We start from the raw sequence: 23,882 nt of genomic DNA, 5'->3' as shown, positions 1-23,882 counted from the left end.
CATGATTGAACTATGGGGAAGAGCCAATGAGAGTTTAGGATAAAGAACAGCCTATCAGAAGCTAAGATACTGAGGAGTCCAATCAGAAACCGTAATTCTGCGATCCCTAATTTGCATACACACCAAATAAAAAAGAGGTCGCTTGCTCGTAGGCGTAGTTTCCTCGCGTTCGCCTAGAGGTGTTGTTGGGACGCAATGCCTGAGCCAGCGAAGTCCGCCCCGGCCCCGAAGAAGGGCTCGAAGAAGGCGGTGACCAAGGCGCAGAAGAAGGACGGCAAGAAGCGCAAGCGCAGCCGCAAGGAGAGCTACTCGGTGTACGTGTACAAGGTGCTGAAGCAGGTGCACCCCGACACCGGCATCTCGTCCAAGGCCATGGGCATCATGAACTCGTTCGTGAACGACATCTTCGAGCGCATCGCGGGCGAGGCGTCGCGCCTGGCGCATTACAACAAGCGCTCGACCATCACGTCCCGGGAGATCCAGACGGCCGTGCGCCTGCTGCTGCCCGGGGAGCTGGCCAAGCACGCCGTGTCCGAGGGCACCAAGGCCGTCACCAAGTACACCAGCTCCAAGTAAATTTTTTCACAGTCACAGCACCAACGATTTCAGGCTCTTTTAAGAGCCGCCCATATTCTCATTTAAAGAGCTGTAATCTTCCCAACTTCTGGAAACTATAACTTGTTTTCGTCACGTTTAATTTGCTGAGTATTGGTAAGCTCAATTTGGGAACCAAGTTTAACTTCTGGCGTGTGCGGACCATCAAGAAGCAAATGTGTAAGTAACTTGATTATGGTGCATTTGGCTTGGCTTCTCCCGACAACTGCTGGAGATAGTGGACCTAGGGTTGCCCCCACCTCGAGAGGGTTTTTTTTTTCCCGCTTTTGGTTTCATTTTGTCCTCTCCGTTACCTTTGGGGGAATTCCCTTCAGGAAAGCCTGGAGTCCTAGTTTCGAGTGGCCCTAAATGAAAACAAGTGTTAACCATTCTTGAGGAAAATGAAACCACTTCTTTGTAATTTGTTGTTGGCTTGTGAGTGGCTACAGCGGCACCTAATGGCGCGACGTGCCCTCTGCAGCTTGACTTTCTAGACTCTTAGCGGATCTGCTAGTCCTCATCCACATCCTCCCGATTCCACTAATTCAGCGAACATTTTAACGTGGCTAGACATTGCCTCTTGGAAAAGATCAGGAACTCTATCCACTGGGGTTTTCTACCTGGCTTAACATACGAGGGTGAAAGACGCTACCTAAAACTGGGTAATAGGAGGTGGGGGGAGTCCCAGAGTTCTTCCGAAGCCTCCCTGTGTCCTGAATAGCCTTGTCCCCAGTTACTTCTTCATTCCCCAGGATTTTAGTTCAAGGAAGAGGAGTTGAAAGGAATTTACATTTCTGTGCTTGTCCTTCGCCTGATTTCAGCCTACAATCACCCGTGAAACGGAATCTTCCATTGTACAAGCGAATGTCCTGAGAATTGAGATTAAGCAGCCCTTTACATCAATAAATACTATATGGAATATATATCAGATATGGAAGGTAAGAATCACCTGGCGCTGTGGTGCAGAGGGGAAAAGCATGAGCATTGGTGGTGTAAAACTGAGCTCAAAAATCTCATTTTCCACTTACTAGCTGCATGTCTTTATCTACAAATGCCTACATGGTAAATTTCCGTGAGCATTAAATAAACGGCTCCGTTTTGTAATGGGGCTTGTGAAGGTTCTCTCGGCCCCACATGCAATTAAGGCATTCAGTTCTAGCTCTCCAAAGCTAATTTTAAGTACATTTAGAAAATAACATTCATGAAAAGAAATACACCAGCAGAAATGGACACCACAAAGGGTGTCCAAAGATACAGTCCTGGCAGCCTGTTTCAAGGCTACATTTGAGCAAACTTCTTACACCTTCTGTGAGCATTTCCTTGCCTCTAAAATGGGAATAATAATTAGTACCTACTGCGTGGCATTGCTGATGATCAATAAAAGATCACAGTAAGAGCGCTAGGACAGTCCCTACAGAGGGGAAAGTCATCCAAGATAGCAGCTATGGCTAAAGCCTCTGGTTGAAGGGGTAGGAAAGGTGCCCATGTTAGGATCTGAGTCCTGAGGCCTTGAACAAGGCAGAAGGCCACAAAAGTATAAAGGCATGGGACACCAGGTAGGGTTCTTTGTCAATCTAAACCCCTTCTAATAGACTGAACCCCTCCTTAGAATCATCTCTCCACCCTGAACTCTTTTAAGGACAACCTAGTGCCTGTGGCTGTGAGACTTCCCCGCCTCTGCCTGCCAGTTCAAGCAACACGTGCCTAATTTTCCAGGGACTTCCTCTTGCCTCGCCTGAGCCAGCGGCACCTCATTTAACAGTAAGGTGTGCGTTGGAGTATGAGGAAGGGACGCTGGAAACACACAAGAGCTGTTAGTAACTTTTTTTCCCTTTTTTGTTCCCATGCCTCCTGTTCTCTTTGCCCAACCTCGCTGTGGTGTCCGGCCAGAACGAAGAATCATCTTCAGAAAACCAGCTGGCACTCTTAAAGTTAGAAGAGAATCACGACATTGCTGCCTATGGTCCTTCCCAGACGAGGGAAAGCCAGGGCCGCCCTACAGACGGCTGTGCTGTTGCCAACAACTTCAAAGACAATCAATCTCCTTTCAAAAAAGAACGATCCTCGAAGGAAATACAGATAACCGCAAAATAAGAAATCTTTATACCAAATAAATGTGGTCCTTTCTACCAAATAAATTTAATTAACTTTTCATATTAAGGAAAACTTACTATGCTGACCTTACGTTTCTCATTTTGACACAGAATACAGAGAAAAGTGGCCGGGACTAACACTATTCTTAGATGAGCATCTGGGAACCACTGATTTGTTCAAGTCCCTTCATTTCAGAATTTTAAAAAATGTCTCTGAATCAGCTCAGCTAATCAGAGAAGGGGCCCGGGTTAAAACAGATTTCTTGACTATTTCCCCTAAAATTATATCTACTTCTCCCTTCCACATGTTTGAAGACTTATATTCTATTATTATAAGTAATCCACACACATATTAATATCATTAGCAGAATATTATGAAGTAATCCACACAATGAAAATTCTACTTGATCTTTCATATTCCAGCAAAGCATCCTGTAATTTTTTTAGGGCAGTCAACAAAGCAACTGCCAACCAATAGACAGATGAATTGTGACATAATCAGGCATGATCACACGCTCTAACATTGCTATGAAAGCAAACGAGCTTTAGCCACACGTGACAACGTGGCAACTCAGAATAAAGCAATTCCCAGAAACCAGATGTGATCTAATCCTGTGTCAATCCATTTAGGCTAATTGTGCCGTGATAAACAATCCCCAGATCCCAGTGACTTACTACAATAAAGGTTCTTGTTGTGCTCATGTTTATTGACTGTGGGTGAGTTACTGCTCTAATTCCACCTGTCTTCAGCCTAAGAACCATGCTGGAGAAATAGGGACAGATCACACAATGGCTTACTGAAACGACACATGTCATTTTCACTCATATTCACTGCCTATAGCAAATCACATGAGCAAGCCTAATGCCATTAGGGCAGGAAATAAAATCCTCTCACCGGATGGAGTTGCAAATGTCTGGAATGATAGGGCATTCTTCCACAGATACCATTTTTTGATAGCAAAGACTAAGCACCAAAGCCACGTATTATTTAGATTTCAATGCATGTGTGATTTTAAAAGGATAAGAAATAAAGGCAAGAAAATGACAGAATTCAAGACTGTGGCTATCTCTGGTGGGGTTGAAGGAGGACAAAATTAGGCCAAAGCAATGGATTGGGAATATTTGTATAACCCGGTTGGCAATTGGGTTCTTTAATGTTTATTTATTTTTAGAGAGAGTGTGAGAGCGGAGCGTAAACAGGGAAGGGGCAGAGAGAGAAGGAGACACAGACTCCGAAGCAGGCTCCAGGCTCCGAGCTGCCAGCACAGAGCCCGATGCGGGGCTTGAACTCACAAACCATGAGATCATGACCTGAGCCAAAGTCGGACGCTTACAACTGAGCCACCCAGGTGCCCCAGCAATTGGGTTCTAATGTGGTCATCATCATATTATCCTTTATAACATGTACACGTAGTTCAGATATTCCTTTGTATATATTGAGAATTATAAGTTATAAAGCTAATAAAGGGAAATGTGCAATTATATTGGTGGAATCACCTCACGTTCCACAAAACCGAAGCCTCCTAAGCTATTAAAAGTTGCCTATACTGGGTTTTGTTTATAAGAAAGAAAATCACCCCTTAGATCCCAAAAGTCTGTAGAGGCCCACAAGGGACAAAGCAGGGCACTTTGCCAAAGTCACTGCTGATACACACAAAATGTGTATTTCAATGGATCCTTCTAGAAATATTTTTCTTTTCTGCAAGGTTACTTGTGTAGCCTTTTTCATTTCATTAACTGTACATCCGTTTAACCTTCACTTCATTCCTATCTATTCATCCAGGCACTTGAGAGTTTCAGTACAGTTTCACTCTAATGGGGAAAGAGATACACATGCACCATTGAAATCCAGTATGCTAAGAGCAACAACTGATTTTGAAAAAGATAATTGTTCCACAATGAGAAAAACTGTAGGGAAAGACAAAAGGAGACACAACTTTGCATAGCTCCCTGTTGTCCAGAGTAAAGCCCAGATCCCCGTCACGGGCCTGACAGGCCTCCTGAGCCTGGCAGTGAGCCTCCTGGGCAAGCATCCGCTTAGGACTCCCAATACGGACTTGACTTATGCTCTTTGGACACCCTTTATGGTGTCCATTTCTGCTTCACATTTCATGGGCAGGGGTGGGGGGGTGTTGACTTCCCAAATAGACTGCAAGCTTCTCAAGAGCAGAGAAAACAGACTGGGGGGCATCAGGGGTTGGTATGCCATCACAGACAGCCTCCCTAAAAGGATATTTGACTTAAAAAGTGAAGAAGGTGAGGAGCGATGGATGCCTCCAAGGATCTGGGAGCTGAGAGGCCCATGTAGAAAGAAGAGTCTTTAAAAGATCTGTGTACTTGGCCTATTTGAAAAGTTCCAGGGCCAGTGTCACTGGGCTAAGAAAGAGAGGGAGAGTAGACAGTTTGAACAAGGGCCAAGAGAGTAAGGACTTTGACTTTCACTTTAAGTGAAATGAGAGCCGTTGGAGGGTTTTCAGCAGAGAGGCGACTTGATCTGATTTACTCTTTATTATAATCCCTGGCTGCTGTGTGAAATATAGGAGGGCGGAAGCAGACAGGGCTGCAGGAATAACGATAGAGTGACGGCTGCTTGGCCAGAGCACCAGCGATGGGAAAGAGCTGGAAAGGGAAATGCCTTCTTGCTGTGTTTTGCAGGTATAGCTGACAGGACCTACTATGGACTGGAGAGTCGAAAACAACTCCAGCTGAAAGGTGGGACTCGGCGTTTTCCAAATTCAAGATGTTGACGAGAGAGGCTGGTCTTGCAGTGGTGGTGTCAGATTTGGAAATGGATATTCATGGACTTCCAAACAGAGAAGTCAAGGGGGTAGCTGGGTCTCTGAGTGTGGAGTTCAAGGGAAGTCTCTGGGCTGATGACTTAACTTCTTCTACAGTATCATATAGACGGCATCTCCACAACAACAGGGGAACACCAGCTCAACAGATCAGAAACGTGTGTTCTCAGGGTCCACTTTCTCAGATCAGGAGCTGGCGAAGGTAAGGGAAGAGAAAAGCAGCTTCAGACACAGAGCTCTGAATGTTGGCCTCCACAAACAGGCTTCGGGAGGCCTGAGAACTCACTGGAGTTGCATGGAAAATATATGGGGAAGTTGTCCATTTTGAGAAGGGTGCATATTATCTATTGGTGGATCCCCAAAGTGATCTCCCGTGGTTCTAACTTCAACAGATTATTTGAGTGAGAGCTCCACTGTCATTGCAGACTCTTATGACTGAGGGCAGCTTTCCACATCTGTAAAATGAGACTATTTTCTTCTGCTTGTTCTGAGAGTCACAGGAGAAAGGGAGAATTACAGAAACACGTGTAAAACCATCAGTGATCTATCCACATATCATGAATACAGAGCAAACACTCCTTACTTACCTAACCTAGGACTCGGTTCTTGAACTGCTTCTCTTCATTACCAACCTTCTTTCCTAAGAGATCTCATCTTCTCGCATGGCTTTTTCACTCTCATGGCATCAGGGCAGTTATACCCTGACAACTCCCGATAATGTTTCCAGCCCAGATCTCTTCCCTGAACTGCAGATTCATATATCTAGCTAGCCAAGTTCCTACCTCCCTCTTAGAAATGTAATAGGTATCCCAAATTCTGCATGTCCAAAGCTGAACCTGTGATTCTCCCCAAAACTTGTTCCTTCTATATTCTTATCCATTTTAGCGACTGGCATTACCATCTTCGATGCAGTGGCTAAAATCATTGGGATTATCCGAGAGCGTTCTAATTCTCTCATACCCTACATTCACTAGCTAACAAGAGGGCCAAGGGCAAGTTGTCCAAAATATACGATGGTGTATTATGTTGAATTATAGGTACGTGGGAAAAAGCACATGCAAGGACACTTAGACTCTCTTCGGTCCCCTCAAAATGTGGAAATAAAACTACCATATAAAAGGAACCCCTCACTGGACTAAGTAAAAACACATCATTATCACCAGAAATAGGAACTTCAAAGCCAAGAAAGCTATAGAAACAATCCTGGTTGATTTCACTCATGTACTACATCAGGCCAAATTCCTCTTAAAAGTCCTTACTAATTAAAGCTCTCAAATGTGTGTTTTTAATCCTGTCCATTCCTCACGAATGCATTTTCTCTGTCTAGAAGGTATAAAAACTGCCCTGCATTATTCATTTGTTTGGGCCTCAAATTCCTTACCGGGACTCTGGGTGCAGGTAATAAAACCTTTGGATTTTTTTTTTTCCTCCTGTTAGTATGTCCTCCTGTAAAGTTTAGTCCAGCTGGAAGACCCTGGAGGAAGTGGAATACTTCTGATGACATTTTCGGGTGATGGAGGGGTGGTTCGGAGCCAACAGCCAAAAAAGAATTCTTGAAGACACCTTTGGTGCAAAAAAAAAAAAAAAAAAAAAAGGTGATTTTATTAAAGCAGGGAACAGGACCCTGGGCAGGAAGAGCTGTCCTGACGGGTAACTTCTTATATACCCTCAGGATGGAAGGTGGTCAGGGATAAAGTCTTTAAGGAATTTTGTCAGCAAGGTTTCCAGGACCTTGAGGGACTAGCTGTTGCTAGGGAAACACCATTTATCACTGTGTAGTAAAACCTCAGTCATGAGACCCTTCAGATATACATCAGGGGGCCACATGCTTAGAGTATGATTGTCAGCAATATATCTTGGGGCAGTTGAGATAAAGGAAGTTTCCAAAGGAATTTTTATAGGTTAAAGTAGACTTACAGGTTCAGGGGTGGGGAGTGGGGGGCGGTCAGGATAATGTTAAGCCAAGGTGCTCTTTTGCCCCTAGCAAAGTGTCATCATCCAGCCAGCTGAGCTCCTAGAGGGAGGTCACTGCCGGTTTCAAGGACCTGCCAATGGCTGTAGGCAATAAGGGAATTTAGTTTTTCGCTTGCCTTAGCTTCCCACATCACTATGGCAAGCTTACACCCCCTTCCTTTGTTCTAGGGTAGCCAGGAGTGTCCTACTAGGAACGTCACATATATCCCACCCGGGGGCGGGGGAGGGGTAGCCTGTATTTTGCCCTCAGCTCGCTCCACGCTCCCTCATCACTTCCCTCCCCACGCTTAGCAATTTGGGGGGAAATATCCTGATGCCTATATGTACACGTTTTTAAAATGCCACCACATCTCCTTAAAATTAGGTGACATTTACATATTGACCATTAAGTAACATCCTTATCTCCGTGAGGTTTTCATAATACATCATAAAATGTCGCGCGCTAGGCCACGCAACACCTGCCAGATCTGACCCCCCAGCCTCCCAGCGCACGACCCCGGGGCCTTCGGAACCGCGGAGCGAGCCTGGCAGAGCGCAGCCCAGCCCAGGGGCGGGGCGGAGGCGGGGCCGGAGGCGGGGCCAGGCGGGCGGCGGGAACGCGTCTTTGTTCCGCAGCCGTCCTCCCGCCGCCGACCCCGCCATCTTGGACGCGGGAGCCCTGCAGGGAAGGCGCACCCACTCCCTCCCGGGTGGGCATCCCCTTGCTAGTATTCCAGAACCAAACCCACCTGATTTCGAACTCGAAAGTGCTCGAGGACGAAGGAAGCTCCTCGGAAATGCCGACAATACCATGTGGCCTTGTCTGTCACCCAAAAATGGGCAGCCCAAGGCTTAAGACAAACCGACTGCGGCAGAGCCACAGCACGGCTTAACAACTAAGCCTCAACGTAAAAAGCCCTCGGATTAAGATAAAGGGGCACGACAGAGCGGACAACTAACAATTCTTATACGCATTTGGAAGGTGGGCACACGATACAGCACAAGATACCTAGAAAGTAACCAAAAGCTACAGATCTTTCGTGAAAAGACGTGGGCGGCCCTGAAAAGGGCCTTTTTGTGCTTGTGGAGGTAGGAGAGCCGAGGCGCTCAGCCGCCGAAGCCGTAGAGGGTGCGGCCCTGGCGCTTGAGCGCGTACACCACGTCCATGGCCGTGACCGTCTTGCGCTTGGCGTGCTCCGTGTAGGTGACGGCGTCCCGGATCACGTTCTCCAGGAACACCTTGAGCACCCCGCGGGTCTCCTCGTAGATGAGGCCGGAGATGCGCTTGACGCCGCCGCGCCGGGCCAGCCGCCGGATGGCGGGCTTCGTGATGCCCTGGATGTTGTCGCGCAACACCTTGCGGTGGCGCTTGGCGCCCCCTTTGCCCAGACCCTTCCCGCCTTTGCCTCGGCCAGACATGTCAGCACCGCTTAGTCACCTTCCGGAGAAAGCATGAGAGTCGCGGAGGCAACCTCCTTATATGTGCAGGATGCGGACCTAATTGAGGACTGGAAGCGCGCACGCGGGAAGGGCCGTTGCCCGGCCCCGCCCTCCGCGGCTCACTCCAGTGACGTCACTGGAGGCGGGGCCCGGACCCTCGGAGCGTGCCCTCCGCGGAGGCGGCTGGAGGGTCCGGGGGCCTGTGGGACCTCGGAACTTTTTCGGTGCGTCAGACTAAAAAAGTGAGCGTTTTGCTCTACGTTTTGCTGCGTGAGGGGCCTTGGCCGGTCGCCGGGCGCCTGCGTCGGCCTGCGGCGACCCCGCGGACCGGCCCTTCCCGCCCGAGCCTCCGTGCGGGCCTCCCGCGGCCGGGCGTCACCCCCACACCGAGCCCGAGAGGGTGTCCTCCCAACGGCGACCGCGGGCCTGGTTAGTGACTCCGAGGCGGAATTCTCGCCCGCGTGCCTTTCCCGGTCTTCCCCTTCCTTCCCTGTTTAGTAAAGCTTGTAACCCTCGCTGAGTATCTGGCCGCCTCTCCCCTCTGCCTCCGGAATTTCAACGGGGTGGTAACGCTTCCGTCTCTGCCTCTGGCTTTGTTCTCTCTGATTCTGGTAGCGATATTGTTCCGAAGAGAATTGGCAGTTTGTGGTAACCGAGGTGTTGAACCGGCGACCTCAACGTGGGTTTTCCCAGTGTCAGTAATCGCCTCTGAACAGAGTGAAGAGCATTATTAGGAGTGGCATTTCGCCGGGGAGCAGAGTGGCGCAGCGGAAGCGTGCTGGGCCCATAACCCAGAGGTCGATGGATCGAAACCATCCTCTGCTATCTGCTTTTTCCTGCAACTTTTTAGTTTCTGTAGCCTCGTTTCACAGTAGGGGAAGAAAATAGAGCCTGTTTTGCTTCATTCTGGAGTGAAAATTATTTCCTGAAAATAAACGTGAAACTGTTTTCCTTCTCCAGAGAGAAAAAGACCGTCTGTCATGGATACTCAGTTATCATTAATTAAGATGTTCCCCCACCACAAGCTATATTTCTAGTGGTTGCCAAAGGGATCGTGACAGTCCCATTGCCCTATGAACCTGGGAAAACGCTAAAATAAGCTGAGTGTAAGGGTGAGGACAGGGATGGAAGCCGAGAGAAGGCGTTTTCTTTCCTTCTGTAAGTAATTCAGAAAAGCTCTACTTGTTAGTGAGCTGTGGCCACGTGGCTAAAGCCATAGACCAATCTGCTGGGCCCTCCCAGCGCCAAATCTTTGCAACTACCAGAGTCGGAAACTTTGGAATAAATAAGTAGCAGTTTGAGACAGAGTGCAAAGTTTTGGTGGCCACGATTGAACGCTGACCTGGGAAAACCACTTATGTGGTTGATGCTGGTAAATGTGTTTCTACCGCCTGCCTCCCTTTACCAGTCTCCAACAGAGGTGCTCTCTATGCTCATGTTTAAAGTGTATGTTCTATATTTCTCTCAGAAAACATCCCTGTTCATATACTTACGTTGTTAATAGGTCAACTTACAAGATATCAGAAAGCTTATTGTATATAAGTTCAGCTTAAACTCACCTTTCATGAATAATTGAGATAATAGCTTTTGTAGTTCCCTAATACGGAAATTGACCGCCCTATGTCGCCGTAACTTTGCCTGCTTGCTAAATAGATACCTTAGGCTGCAAAACGCTCCCCCACCCCTTCTACCAAGATCTGGCCAGGGAAGACCAACATGTAAAAATTCACCAACTCACTGCCCCACGGTATCTTAGGTGTCTAACTACAGTTGGTCATTTTAAACCCTCTTAGGACAAAGAACTTTAAATTGATAGGTTCCCACCAAAACTAAGGTCTCTGTGTCACAATAGAATTGGCTACCATGAAATGCTGTAAATTGCAATTGGTTAACTAAATAATGACCTATTCTGACTTGCTAAAATCCATAGAAGCTCACTGCTACCTTTGTTCGGGGCCATTCTCTACACTTTTCTCCTTAAGATCAGGAGATCAGGTTTGGCCCGGCCTCGCTTCTATTCAGTGTCTGGTGGGTTTGTTTTTTTGTTTTTTGTTTTTTTTTTTTTTGACAGCACCCTGTTTCAACGTGATACTGTGCTAAGCATGAAGTGTTCGAGTAACCTACAGTCTAGACATGCTTTTAAACAAGTATACAAGTATGTATAGTACAATAAGATATTTCTTTTAAAAGGTTATGCACAAAGTGCAGCGGGAAGAAGGGAAAATGACGCTTTCTGATAGCCCCACGATCACCCACTAGTTGAGTGATTTTCCAGAAGGACTCACATGACTCAACATGTACTCAAAGCTAAGATTTATGACAGCAAAGGGAAGAGTGCAGACACAGAGGGACAAAGATACGCACGAGCAAAGACAAGAGAAGTCTCTCTCGGCCTCCGTCTTCAGAGATGATGCGCACACTCTTCTCCTCTCGCGCTGTGAGCTACAGGCACCAGTGAAAGCTGTGGTTGCCAAACAAAGTCCACTTGAGTCCTGGAGCCCAAGTTCTGGAAGGGAGCCGGTCACCTACCTGCCATACCTACCCCACACCAGCTACGTGTCAGCAATTTCCAAGTTTACTTCAAATAAGCTGACAACTTGCTTCATAGTGCCCCACCGCCTCAGGTGCATAGAATAACATCATTTCCCAGTAACCGTGTGAACATTCCAGAGTTTGACAGAGGGACGTCACCGCGACTACAGAGATCTGTGGAATCCGAGTGAAATAGATTCGCGGCATCACCCTTGCCCTGGCAATGGCCCAAGTCGGGAAAGGTGGCAGATTTTGAGTCCCAACTTGAATAAGAGCTTAGCAGGCAGCCAGGAAGAGGCTTCCAGATTGGGGGGGGGAGGGGGGGGGAACAAGCCCAAGGAGGCGTAACGGTTGAGGGTTTCTAAAGAACTATAAAGCATTCAGTGCGATCGAACATGGAGGGGAGAGAGATTGCTGTATTCAGCAAAGTGGCTGTATTCAGATCACCTCCCATTCACCCCGTAGCTGGAGGCGGTCTGCCCCCCACAGTACACCAGACGGCCGGACAGGCCATGCTCGACCCTGGACAGATGAGTTAGTAGCCGTTTCCGGTCACAAGCACAGCCTGGAAGGGGAGGGCACCGCATGCCGCACAAGGTGGCTCGGCTACAATCTCCAATCGAGTGAGCCACCAAGGGCTGCGGGAGGTAAGCCTCATAGTAACCAGGGGGCAGAGCGACCCCTGGTTCCCTCCAAAAGATCGATTGTCTTATTTTAACAGCTTCCAGGACTGACAGAGAGGGAAACCCATGAGGCTGAGGGGCTGACGGGATGTACCTGGACAGAGGAACGGGCCCGAGGTCTTATCTTGTGAGAAGAGGCAAATGCACAGGCCGTTTGGGCTCAAAGATGTCAAAGGAGCCCTGGAAATTTTCGGGCCTACACTGGAATTCTGAGTTGTGGCAGAAGCGATAGGGAAAGGGCCAGGCATAAGGAAGGGAAGGTGCAGTGCGAGCAGGTTTCGAATTTGTCTATGGGCAGTAAGAAACCACCACCAGTTTTGATCAAAGGAGTAATAGGATCACATTTTCTCAGTAGAAAAAAAATCTCTGGAGGGGCGCCTGGGTGGCTCAGTCTGTTGAGCGACCGACTTCGGTTCAGGTCATGATCTCACAGTTCATGAGTTCGACCCCCGCGTCGGGCTCTGTGCTGACAGCTCTGAGCCTGGAGTCGGCTTCAGATTCTGTGTCTCCCTCTCTCTCTGCCCCTCCCCCCCTCATGCTCTGTCTCTCTCTGTCTCTGAAATAAATAAACATAAAAAAATGTGTTTAAAAAGAAAGAAAATCTCTGGAATTTTCAAGTTGGTGGCCTGATCTTTGACTAGTTTTGTTTTGTTTTTTATGCAGGGGAGGGGGGGTGTTGGTTTTTGGTTTCATTGCAAACTATGCAACAATGTCTTTCATAACGTATGCGGTTTTAAAAAATCATTTCTTCAGCCTCTCCATTCACAGACAAGAATAAGCGTACTAACATCTTGGAACTTGGCGAACGTGATCGTTGCCAAGGGAGGAGAAAATGACCCGTAAAGCACGCTAGACCAGGAGGCCAAAACATCTGCACACCCCTGCAAACAGGCAGGTGAACGTGACAGACGGACCGAACCCCAACTCAGCCTTCACTGGCCTCTGTCCCATAACCAGGCCCATATCAGCAGCACGTTTCTGGTCAACAACCATCAAATGTCCAAAGTTTTCGCCATCATCTCCCACCACAGGTATCTGGGATATAGGTCCCTCGGGTCTCACCAGAAACCGTGTTGATGCCTGAGGGGAAATGTCATGGAAACTGAGACACCAGTCATCCGCAAAAATTCTTTGGCAACCGCCCCCTGGTTTTTCAGCTCGGCGGCTGAGTTCCAGCCCCACGTCTCACTCTGCACTGGCAACGTGGAGCCCGCTTGGGGTTCTCTCCACCCTTCCCCTGCTCGCTCGCTCTCTCTCAAAATAAATAAACAAAACAATTCTTTGGGCTGGATATCCTCGCTGGGGAATCTTCCCGTAGATCATGTCTCCACCGGGTCAGGTCTCCACCGGGACAAATCCGTAGTCAGAGTTTTGCTGGATGAAGGAATCTTTGAGCTCCATAATCCCCACATTAGAGGCGATGGCAAAATTCCCAAGAAATATGTGTGTGAGAGATTGAGCACATGTTTATTGAGCTCCTACTATTTGCCTGATGTTATTCCATGGACAGGGAAAGAAGGACTACGTAAAGAATCCCATGTCTGTGCTCCGGAAGCTGCTGATTTACTAGTCAACACAAGCCAAGATCTATCACAAATGAGCCAAGAGGGCCAGTGCTCCCAAGGTCTGGGACTTAAGAAAATTAAGGAAATGCAGCGTGTGTAGATTGTCGACAGTATCCTTAAACAAGGTCACACAGATTCACTGATGAACTCGAAAGAAGCCATCCAAAATATCAAAATATAAGTGTAAATCTCTTCCACTTTATTGGGCCCAGCACTCTACAGAGCGTCATCAATTCTATAAACACCTCGGCCATAGAATGGTTTTATTGCAACACGTTCCGGTGTTGAGTCATCTACCAAATGTAAAACTCGTTAACCATGTCTGTGACAACGCGACAGTGTTTCTCTCTTCATGTACGGGAACCTCAAATAATATCAATGAGCCTGGACCACTCCAAGGGCCTAAGCGGCGCCAACAAAAAGCACGCTCTTCTTCTCCAGATAGAGACACGCTGTGACAAGCGCTCTGGTGGCAGGTGACAACGATCGCAGAGTACCAGAGTGTGGGCAGGGGAGACTTGTTAGGCCCCGGGGCCTGCAAGACAGCGACAAGGACGCCGGTGCGGGTGCTGACTGCCTTGTGGGGGCGGTGACACGATCGCCGGGCCGGCGGGCGGCCCAGCACCGAGGGTCTGAGACGAGTGACTGTGGCGGAATATTAACAGGGAAGACGCTCTGAGTTCGCTTCTATCCCTGGATGCAGACCAGAGGCGCTGCTTTGGCATCTCTTCGGTCCCACGAACAGGTTTTCAGCTCGGGAGTGGGAATGGGAGTGACTTTTCTCCCCCACGCTGTACCCATCATAATTGTCAGATCCTACCCGCGGTGAGTCCCGACTCCGGGGCCTCAAATAACCCGGGTAATCTAGTGTAGAAAGCGCGGGCGGCGGGCGCGCTCTTTTGAGACTCAGGACCCGGCGGAACGCTCATTATACTTTCCAAGTGTTGCGACAAGCACGTGTACTGGGGGACCACGTGGCCTAACGGATAAGGCGTCTGACTTCGGATCAGAAGATTGAGGGTTCGAATCCCTTCGTGGTTAGCGCTGGCTTTCTTTTTTTTTTTTTTTCCTAATGCATTTACTCCCCCCCCCCCCCAAAGTGGCCATATCTCACGCGGTGGGAGGGACCACCTGTCACCTGTTTTGTAAACCCGTTTCCTACCCTCAACAGGCCATTCTCAAAAGCCTTGGGAGGACCAGTGTTTCCAGGGGAGTCGGATCTGTAAAGCGAAAGCGCTGAGCCTCAGACTGACGCGGGGCCCAGGGGCCGGCACCGTGGGAACCTGTCGTTTGTCCCCGAATCTCTTCTCTGGTCTCTTTCTCTTCGGGGCTGAGTCTGTGCGTCCTTGGAGGTTCCGGCTGCCGCTGCAGCCTGTGTTACTGGTTTTCACTCTTACCCTCCTTTTCCCCTCTTAACTGCCTTTTTGCCTCCCCTTGTGTTGCCATCAAAAGGATGAGAACAGGTCATACGCAAACCTGAATTACAGAACGGGAAAATTAAGGTCGAGAAAAGAACCCAGCTGTTTCCAGAGTGTGCGGGCAAACAGGAAGACAGAAGGAGATAGTGGTGCAAAGTACACACACACACACACACACACACACACACAAAGAAAAAAAAACACATTTTTGTGCCTAAATAACTGAATCTGAAACTTTAGAATGAACAAAGAGTGATTTCCAATTCTTGACTTCCTGGTGAAAGTCTGTTCAAATCACATGAGCGCATGAATGTCTTTGCTAGATCAGAGCACTGTTAAAACAAGGGAATAATTACCTCTTCCTCTCCCAGTCTCTCTTTTAGGCCTCTGGTATGACTCTGGGTTTCTCTAGACAGCTGTCGAGTCCAAATTGTAAAGCAAAGTTGCGGCCTGAGCGCCAGTTCCCAGAGGTTGAGATTTCTCAGAGGAGAAAAAGTTGCAGTGCGTTAATGTCGTAAGAAACCACTCACTGCCTCCTTCCTCACAAAATGTACCATTGACACTAAGTATCCCTTTCTAAGCCAGAGAAAGGATATCATCTCAAAAGAACCAGATAAAGTTATGGTTAAGAAACATTTAAGTTGCTCGCATGTTTCTGGTTTCCTGAGCACACGCAAAAGCTTCCCCCTCCCGACCGGATTGGCATTTAACCCTCTGCACTGACTTTTTTCACCCACACCTTCTCCAGGAGATTCATGGAAGTAGAAATCCTGATCCAAGAAGACAAAAATGTCCCTGATACAAATTCTTTCCCTTTCTTCTTTTTCTTTCCGTTTCTCCTGCGTTCACAGCAAAGGATACCAAAAGGAGTAGACAGCCTTTCCAGAGCAGAAAGTGTCAAAGAGAAGAAAATCAAAAACGACAGGGCCATCTGCAGACATCCCGAACTTTAAATGGTCATTGGAGCTTAGGGGCTTGTCCCCAAATCCCGAGAATAAGAATATATGGGCCCCCCAATAGATGTGTAAGCTTTTCCGCTTTGAGAAGGGGATTCAGAAAACAAATAACACTCGCTAGAGATGGATGGGAAAAGTGGCTGGAAGAACAGAAATAAAGAAGAAAGATTCCTGGATGTGGATTACAAACACAGGGCATTGGGCCCTGCTGGACAGGGGCAGAACAGACTCCTAAGTGTAATATGTGTTTATGGAGCGCACTAAGCTTCTAGGATATAGGATCTAAGTTCCTAGGATCACAGTAAACAAAGTATGCAAAAGTCCGTGTCCTTAAGAGACTTGGTGTCGGGGAGAGGGTGAGGGGAAGGGAACAACGCAGAAAACACAGAGGGGAATAAGTGGATTATATAATCTATAAGTAAATTATAGGATATATTAGAAAAGATAGTTTTGAAAGTGTCAGGATTTGTATCATGACCGGGAAGCAGCAAAGACTGCATGTCGCAGTCAGCTACTGCCCCGTAACAAACACACAAAACCCAAACGCGTAGAAGACACTCCAGTAAGCATTTATTACTCAAGCGTCTGAAGGTGAATGACCTAAGCCAAGCTTAACCGAAGGCTGTATTTTTGAGCTGCGGGTACACCTCCACTTGGCTCCTCGGCCCCCTGCTGCAGGGGCTCCGGTGAGTTTGAAGCATGTTCTTTTTGGGACCATGAGTGAAATCGCAGCCGCTCCCTGGAGGGGACATCCTCTCACGAAGATGGCAAACGTATTTAAAGGCCCTGCTTGACTTGTGTCTAATATCTCATTGACCCAAGTCATCCTCAGGCCCCAGCCCAGAGACAAGGGACGACACTCCATCTCTTGAAGAGGAACTGAGGAGTTAGTTACGAGGCAAAGGACTCGGATAAAGACAGGAACAAGGGGCACCTGGGTGGCTCAGTCGGTTGAGCTTCTGACTTTGGCTCATGTGGTGATCTCATGCTCTGTGAGTTCAAGCCCCACTTTGGGCTCTATGCTGATTTTGAATTTTAGCAATTATTCATCCTTTCCTTTTATCTTAATATTCCATATTAAAAATGAGTTCTCACGTGTATGAATTCTACACACTTTGAGAAAGAGAAGAGTAGCCACTGACAGCCAGGAACTGGTCTGACGCTCAGAGCTCAGCCTTAGTGTTGCTAGGAGCTGGCCTGGCGTTCCCAGCTAAGCCCTAGGAAATTCCTGTTGAACATAAATAATTTCCAGGGACATCAACCACAGGCAAGGCCACTTTGTGACCATGACGAAGCAAGATGAAAACAAAACACTGTCCGTAATCATGTCTGAACGCAGATGAAAAGCAATGAACGCAGATGAAAAGCAATAACGTTGCGCATGTAATGAAAGTTACCAAACCTCCCCTCCTTCCCTGGCTCACATGAGGGACTACTGCATTTTTTCAAACCCATTTTAGCTCTCGTCTTGCTTTGATCCTCTCACCTTGGAGACAAAAACTATTAAGGTACCCAACCATCGAGTAACTGAGTCACTTAATAGATCACCATATTTTGCCCCCCTCCTTGTAACAAGACAATAAATCCAACTTTGATCAACCACAGTGTGTCCTTCGTAGGTCTTGGCAGATCAATTATCTTGAATTTTGAAGCATTAAATATCACTGAGATGAAGCCAATTAACTTTTATGAGGTATCTTCCCTTCATCCATCACTTAGCCAGGCTAAGGAAAGATGGATTAAAAAGTTGAACATATGCTCTGCATGTCATAAGAGTGACAAACTGTTCCGGTTTGCTGTATTTTACCATGCTATGGTTTTGTTTAGATACGGGGTGTCTTGCGCCATGTGGTAGTTTTTAATTTTTACTTAGGAACTTTATCAGGGTTTCTTTTGCGATTTTTTTCATCTAATTTTTAACGGTCTGATGCTTTCTTTCATTTAGGAGTTTGTAAACCATCTTCAAACTACATATACCATATAAGCCAGATAGTCTTAGATAAAATTCAAAATCAGATACTGCTTCAGATTTTGTGCCCCGTGGGCCTCAGTCCTCGTGAGGTTTTTCGAAGATCCGCTGGCTCATGACAAATGTACTTAAGAATTTTCTAGATATCAAAAGTCACAGTGTCAGTTGCAAGATCGGAACATATTGGAAAGATCTCATCACCCGAAGAACTTGGTCCGCCCGAACCTTAATAAGGAAAGGCCCGTTATATGAGTTTTTTAAAACAGTTGGCTTGGTTTCTACCTTAGTTTCCTCATCTGTAAAATGGAGACAGGTGACAGAGGGGGAAGTTTTCAAAGAGATCATCTCTACAGTCCCTACAAATTGTGTCGTTGTACGCGGTATACCCGACCCTTGCTGCCTAGTTCATAGTAAAGTGAAAACAGGTGACGGCGGAGATTTTATGGGATTATGTGCCACAGTTGAGATGCAAATGGCAGAAGGTGAGCAAAGAAGGGAGAAACGAATAGAGGCTGGGGCGCTTGGAAAAGATCTTTGATTTAAACTCTTTCAGCCAAAACACAAAATGGAGAATGACGGCGGGGCGCCTGACTGGCTCAGACGGTAGAGCACGTGACTCTCCATCTCGCGGTCGTGAGTTCAAGCCCCCTGATGGACTAGGATTCTACTTTAAAAAAAAAAAATTAGAGAATTGCTTTTCTTTGCGAATTTACGCGAAAGGTACGTGCGAGGTGGGGCTTGCAAAAGGACCTTTTGCCGGAAGGGGGCGCCAGCATCACCTGTGCGCCGGCACCCGCACTGGCGGCTGGACCTCACCTGGGAGACGTGAGGTCACGGCGGCGCGGGGGCGCAGGGAACCGGCCTGCGACCTCCGTCGGGACCGCGGGCCGGAGGGGCCGAGTGGCTGACCCGCGAAGGAAGACGCGGGCTCCGGGACCGGAGTTTCGGGCGGCCGTTCCCATCGAGGCGATGGGAGCAAATCCACCCTCCGACCCCTCTGTAAAACGGTTAAATGGGTAAGTTGCAAATAGCCAAAGTTACCGTTTCTGTTTCTTTCCCTACAAGGGCTGCCAACAAGATCGGGCCACCCCTCTCGCTCGCCAAGAGCTAAAACCTCACTGCCCTGGCCGCAGGGGAACAGCCGCGACGAGGATGGGATTCGAACCCACGCGTGCAGAGCACAATGGATTAGCAGTCCATCGCCTTAACCACTCGGCCACCTCGTCACCCGCTGGTGGCGTCCTGGATAAATATTATGTTGCTGTCACGCGCACAGGTCTATTTTTGTCATTCCCACTGTGTTATTCATGAAGTGGATCCCTTTGCTCCCTGGAAGGGGCCCTCTTACCTTGACAAAGCGAAAAACAAAATAAAGAAGAGACTAACGTCCGGGGGAGGAGGATGTGGACCCGAAGAGAAACAAAACACTCTTCCTAAGGAAACACGGGAGCCTCTGACGGCGGAACGGAGTCAATGACTGCTTTGGTTCTAAAAATCTAACTGGATTTCGTCGTCCCTTTTTAGGGCCCGTACATCGGAACCATGGATTGCGTCTATTAGCGCGGGAGATTCCTCGGCAGGATTCCCAGGAGGATGGCCGTCCTGGGCACCATGAGCGCTTCTTAGAAACAGTCACCTCTCCAGGAAGTCCTGGAGGGTGACTGGGCGAGAGCTGGAAGGGAGGCGTGAAAGTCGAACTGTATAACCTGTCCCGAATGTCAGGCTAAAGATTTTTGGACTGTATGGAAGGATCGTAGGACCATCCGAGGGAGCTGTGTTCTGTGTTGGTTCTATTTGTTTTGTTTGTTTTGTACAGTACGTTTGATTTTTAAAAATGTACTGTCATTTTTTTTTTTTTTATTGCCTATTTCGATGCCCACCGGCCACAGATCCCCGGGAACACGCCGGCAGGTGGATCAGGGGTCTGTTGCAGCGGCCCCAAGGAAGAGCACACGCCTCCAGGGATCTTGGGGAATCTCAGTTAAAGGGGTGTTTTTAAAGACCTTATTAAAACAAACATGCCTTCACGTTTCACCTCTGTCTGCCAGATTGTTGACGAAACACAACAGTCTTTCATGATTAAAAACAAAAACAAAAAAAACGTCAACAACCTTGGTACAGACAGAATGTAGAGCAACATCTTCGAGGCCACGCAAGCTTCATATGGGATATAAGCCAAATCCTGGATGGATCCATGCTTGGATAAGCATATGCAGAAAACTGAAAGTGGACGTCTCTATCTCACAGCACTCACAAAAATTAACAGGAATTGGATTAAAGACATAGATATAAGACCAGAAACCATAAAACTCCTAGAAGGAAACATAAGGGGAAAAACTCCTTGGCATTTATTTCAGCAACGATTTTTTTGGACAAGACACCAACAGCACAAACAACAAAAGAAAAAGGTCAACAAGTGGGACTAACGCGTCTGCGGGGCAAAAGACATCGAGAAAATGAGAGAGCAAACTATGGAATAGGAGAAAATATTTGCAAACCATATATCGGAGGAGGATTTAATACCCAAAATAGAGGAAGAACTCATACAACTCAAGTCCTATTTAAAAATGGACATAACAACAATCAAGTCCTATTTAAAAATGGCCAGAGAACCATATAGACATTTGCATGGACCAGACTGGCACCATCTCGGACAGATCTGCTATGACGGCCACCCTGGGACCTGAAGCCTTCCTGAGCACACTCCCACCTCCCCCCCCCCCCCCCCCCACCCACACACACACACACATTCTTTCCGTCCAACCCCACCCTGATAAGTACACCTTCGGGCACAATGTCCTCAGTCAGCTCTGGAGATACAACTGTGAGTCTCCAACATCTCCTCCAGGAAGTCCTCCCTGTGTGCTCCCAGTCCCCAAGGCTATAAAAGCAGGTCTCATAGGAGGTGGGGTCACCCAAGACACGCATCTGTCCCTAAATCCCCTTGAGAAACCATTTCTCCAACAACTAGACTTGTCGGCCTTTCCCTTCCGTCTTCCTGCTCCCCGGGCTTCTGGACGTCGTTTTGTGTAGACCTCCCTTTATGGAACATTTCTCCAAAGAAACCATCTAACTGGCCAACCTGTTCAACATCGCCAATAATCAGGGAAATGCAAGTCAAAACCACAAGCACCCCACATCCGTTAGAATGGCTATCATCATCAAGTCAACAGATAACAAGTGTTGGTAACTCTGTGGAGAAAAGGGATCCCTTGGCAGTGCATATAATACAACAGGTAAAAGGCACAAAGTTGTCACCGTTTTTAAGTTTAAGTGAGTGACGAAGTCTAAAATGTTGCGGGAAAGAAAAAGAATTTATCTGGGCTTGGGAGTGTCAGGACGGGAATTGTAAAACATGATGTAAAGAAAGGTAGATAAAGGAAAACTATAACCACTAAGACCTGGAAGGAATGTTCCCAGTGGGAAGGTCCCAGCAATGCCTCTCAATAGAGCACTTGGTGACTAAGCAAAAGGAAAAAACGAGCTACCTGCAAAGTATGAGTCCTAGCAGAAGGCCAGAGCCAGACGGGTCTCACTCTGCTTTGGGATCTATACAACAAATAACCCACAAAGTCAGGAAGGCCTGATGGCCCTGAGATCCCGTGGCAGCGAGGGAATGCCATTGAGAAGGTAAAAGCACAAGGCACCATAAGATTGCCAGATCTGGGTTCAAATGCTAATCATTACACCATGGAGCCCTTACAGAAGAGTGTCTGTTGAAGAAAAGACGTGTCTGGAAGCTGGATGCATATTTTACCTTTGGAAAAAAGTCCTGATCAATAGAATCAATCTAAAGAGCACTAGTAGATACTTGCCATTCGTTAATAGAGGCTGTGGTAGTCTGAGTCATGCATTCTAACATAGACCCACATCCCAATCCCCAGAACCCATGAATACATTACCTTACCTGGGAAAAGACACTTTCTAGATGCGATTACATCGAGGATTTTGAAATGAAGAGATTATCCTGGATTTTCCAAGAGCACCCAAAGCAAGGTCAGACTTAATCATAGGAAACGTGACCACAGAAGCAAGAGGTGATCCGGGGAAGAGACCTCTAGAAGCTGAAAATGGCTAGGAAACAAGCCTCTTCCCCGAAGTCTCCAGAAAACCTGCTCACACCTTGATTTTAGACTTCTGATCTCCAGAGCTGTGAGAAGGGTGATTCGTGTTGTTTTCAGCCACTAAATACGTGGTAATTTGCTACGGCAGCAAGGGGAAACTAATACAGGGGTTCTAAAACATGACCATGACTGCAGCTTAATAGGCGTGAAGAAGTTTTGCAGGCGTGAAGAAGTTTAGAGGCCAGAGGAGTTTATAGAGGCTCTTCTCCTGCTGTCATTGAGATCACTGGAAGATGTGCTCGAACTAAGGACAAGAGAGTCAACGGAAGGATCCAATGCCTAGAGGGTTAACCGTCACACCATGGGATCTCTGTATAACAAACCTTCAAGGGAAGACGCGTATCCTCTTGAGTCTGGTCACTTGATCTTCAAGATGTCCGGGCGTAAATTCAATCTAAGGAACATTAAGAGAGAGCCTCTTGTCTAGAGAAATTGGAAAGGGGTGGCTGGGGTCTCACTCCACGGCTTGGACGTTTTCAAGGTCAGCGTTAGCCTCCAGAACATTTGTGTGAACCGCGGGGGAGAAAAAGGGGGGGGGGGTGGCGTCTGATACGTGAGCCATTAGGGCCTTAAGACTAAGGAGGATCAGGTTGACATCAGGAACCCAGGGAGACCAGAATGTTTTCCACGAGGACACAAAGTACTTCGTTTCTCGTAAGTCTGAGAAGAGAGTAAGGAATCACAGGAGGCTCTTCTGGGGAAGAAAGCTCAAGTGTAAAGTTCATGCCCCCACACACAGCAGGATGCACTGGCAAATTGAAACATGGGGACAGGCGACCAAAACCAAAGCAGGTCCCACCGAGATTTGAACTCGGATCGCTGGATTCAAAGTCCAGAGTGCTAACCATTACACCATGGGGCCACCACACATGTATTTTGAGGGAATATCTATGAATATTAAATGCAGGGCTTGTCATTCTATCCAGCATGTTATGGACTACAGTATTTATATTTTTTAAATATCAGTGGGAAATCTGCTACATCCCAGACAGCAGATGCTCCAAAACAAACAGGACAACTGGGGCTCACACGTGTAAACAATGTTAAGACCAAGAACCTGCTGGAACCCAAACCCGGAACTGAGGTCCGGGGTGTGACACAGGAGTACTTAGGGCATCCAGAGGATAACCTGGTTTCCCAATGAAGGGAGGGGGGGCGATGCAGAGGAGGACACAGAATTCCAGAAAAGCGCACAAGCCACGCAGCTCTGCAGGGAAGTGTCGCCCTGCTAACTGGGATGCTGAGTGCTGAGGTGCCCGAGTGCACAGGTGTCTCTGGCCAAGTCCAGGTACAGGGGTGATTTAAGAGAAGAGAAGATACTAAAAGGTTGGCAGGTCCCACCGAGATTTGAACTCGGATCGCTGGATTCAAAGTCCAGAGTGCTAACCATTACACCATGGGGCCGATGACAGTTGTGTCCCCTGGCAAATGTTTGGAAGCTCTTTGCAGCGCGTCTCATGCGTGTGGTTGGATCTCTGTCCTGAACAGGTGCAGAAGGTCCACGTTCCCTGGATCCAAGGGGGCAACAGACTTGTTCGGCTGGGGGTGGGGGGCGGGGGGAGCCCCACAGAGCTCGTCTTTGCTTAGAATTTTCACCAGGGCCCACAGAGGACTCGAGTGCCAATGTTCCTAGAAAAATCAAAGCTGTGCATTTCCTGAATACCTAACCTGGACGATGAACGTTTGTCTGCCTATAGGCTTATAGAGGAAAGTGTCAACACTTAAAATATCTCTTCGGACATGTACAAATATAGAAAACT

The 23,882-nt window shown here is 47.7% G+C and overlaps 2 protein-coding genes and 5 non-coding genes across 7 annotated transcripts; 3 read left to right on the top strand and 4 right to left on the bottom strand.

Annotated features, from left to right (window-relative positions):
- The first annotated feature begins 152 nt into the window (after nucleotides 1-152).
- LOC125939386 (histone H2B type 1-C/E/F/G/I) lies at nucleotides 153-2,614 on the top strand. The gene is made up of 2 exons (XM_049654829.1): nucleotides 153-774; nucleotides 1,416-2,614. The coding sequence occupies exon 1, from the start codon at nucleotides 196-198 to the stop codon at nucleotides 574-576; it is 381 nt and encodes a 126-aa protein (XP_049510786.1). The 5' UTR covers nucleotides 153-195; the 3' UTR covers nucleotides 577-774; nucleotides 1,416-2,614.
- A 1,086-nt stretch (nucleotides 2,615-3,700) lies between these two features.
- LOC125939397 (histone H4) lies at nucleotides 3,701-8,894 on the bottom strand. Its single transcript, XM_049654841.1, has 3 exons — nucleotides 8,185-8,894; nucleotides 6,864-7,045; nucleotides 3,701-5,675 (listed from the first exon to the last, which is right to left on the bottom strand). Exon 1 carries the CDS (start codon nucleotides 8,852-8,854, stop codon nucleotides 8,543-8,545), a length of 312 nt encoding a protein of 103 aa, XP_049510798.1. The 5' UTR covers nucleotides 8,855-8,894; the 3' UTR covers nucleotides 3,701-5,675; nucleotides 6,864-7,045; nucleotides 8,185-8,542.
- A 734-nt stretch (nucleotides 8,895-9,628) lies between these two features.
- On the top strand, nucleotides 9,629-9,700 carry TRNAM-CAU (transfer RNA methionine (anticodon CAU)). Its single transcript has one exon. It is a non-coding gene; the product is annotated as a tRNA-Met (tRNA).
- A 4,923-nt stretch (nucleotides 9,701-14,623) lies between these two features.
- On the top strand, nucleotides 14,624-14,696 carry TRNAR-UCG (transfer RNA arginine (anticodon UCG)). The gene has a single exon. It is a non-coding gene; the product is annotated as a tRNA-Arg (tRNA).
- A 4,446-nt stretch (nucleotides 14,697-19,142) lies between these two features.
- Nucleotides 19,143-19,224, bottom strand: TRNAS-GCU (transfer RNA serine (anticodon GCU)). The gene has a single exon. It is a non-coding gene; the product is annotated as a tRNA-Ser (tRNA).
- Nucleotides 19,225-22,912: 3,688 nt separating this feature from the next.
- On the bottom strand, nucleotides 22,913-22,984 carry TRNAQ-UUG (transfer RNA glutamine (anticodon UUG)). Its single transcript has one exon. It is a non-coding gene; the product is annotated as a tRNA-Gln (tRNA).
- A 470-nt stretch (nucleotides 22,985-23,454) lies between these two features.
- On the bottom strand, nucleotides 23,455-23,526 carry TRNAQ-UUG (transfer RNA glutamine (anticodon UUG)). The gene has a single exon. It is a non-coding gene; the product is annotated as a tRNA-Gln (tRNA).
- Between the last annotated feature and the right edge of the window lie 356 nt (nucleotides 23,527-23,882).

The sequence above is a fragment of the Panthera uncia genome (genome assembly GCF_023721935.1).
Source record: "Panthera uncia isolate 11264 chromosome B2 unlocalized genomic scaffold, Puncia_PCG_1.0 HiC_scaffold_25, whole genome shotgun sequence".
Lineage (NCBI taxonomy): Eukaryota > Metazoa > Chordata > Mammalia > Carnivora > Felidae > Panthera > Panthera uncia.
This window is presented reverse-complemented; position numbering and strand designations above follow the sequence as displayed.

Coding starts and splice junctions, on each gene's coding strand:
- LOC125939397 (XM_049654841.1), bottom strand. CDS start 8,854: ATGTCTGGCCGAGGCAAAGGCGGGAAGGGTCTGGGCAAAGGGGGCGCC.
- LOC125939386 (XM_049654829.1), top strand. CDS start 196: ATGCCTGAGCCAGCGAAGTCCGCCCCGGCCCCGAAGAAGGGCTCGAAG.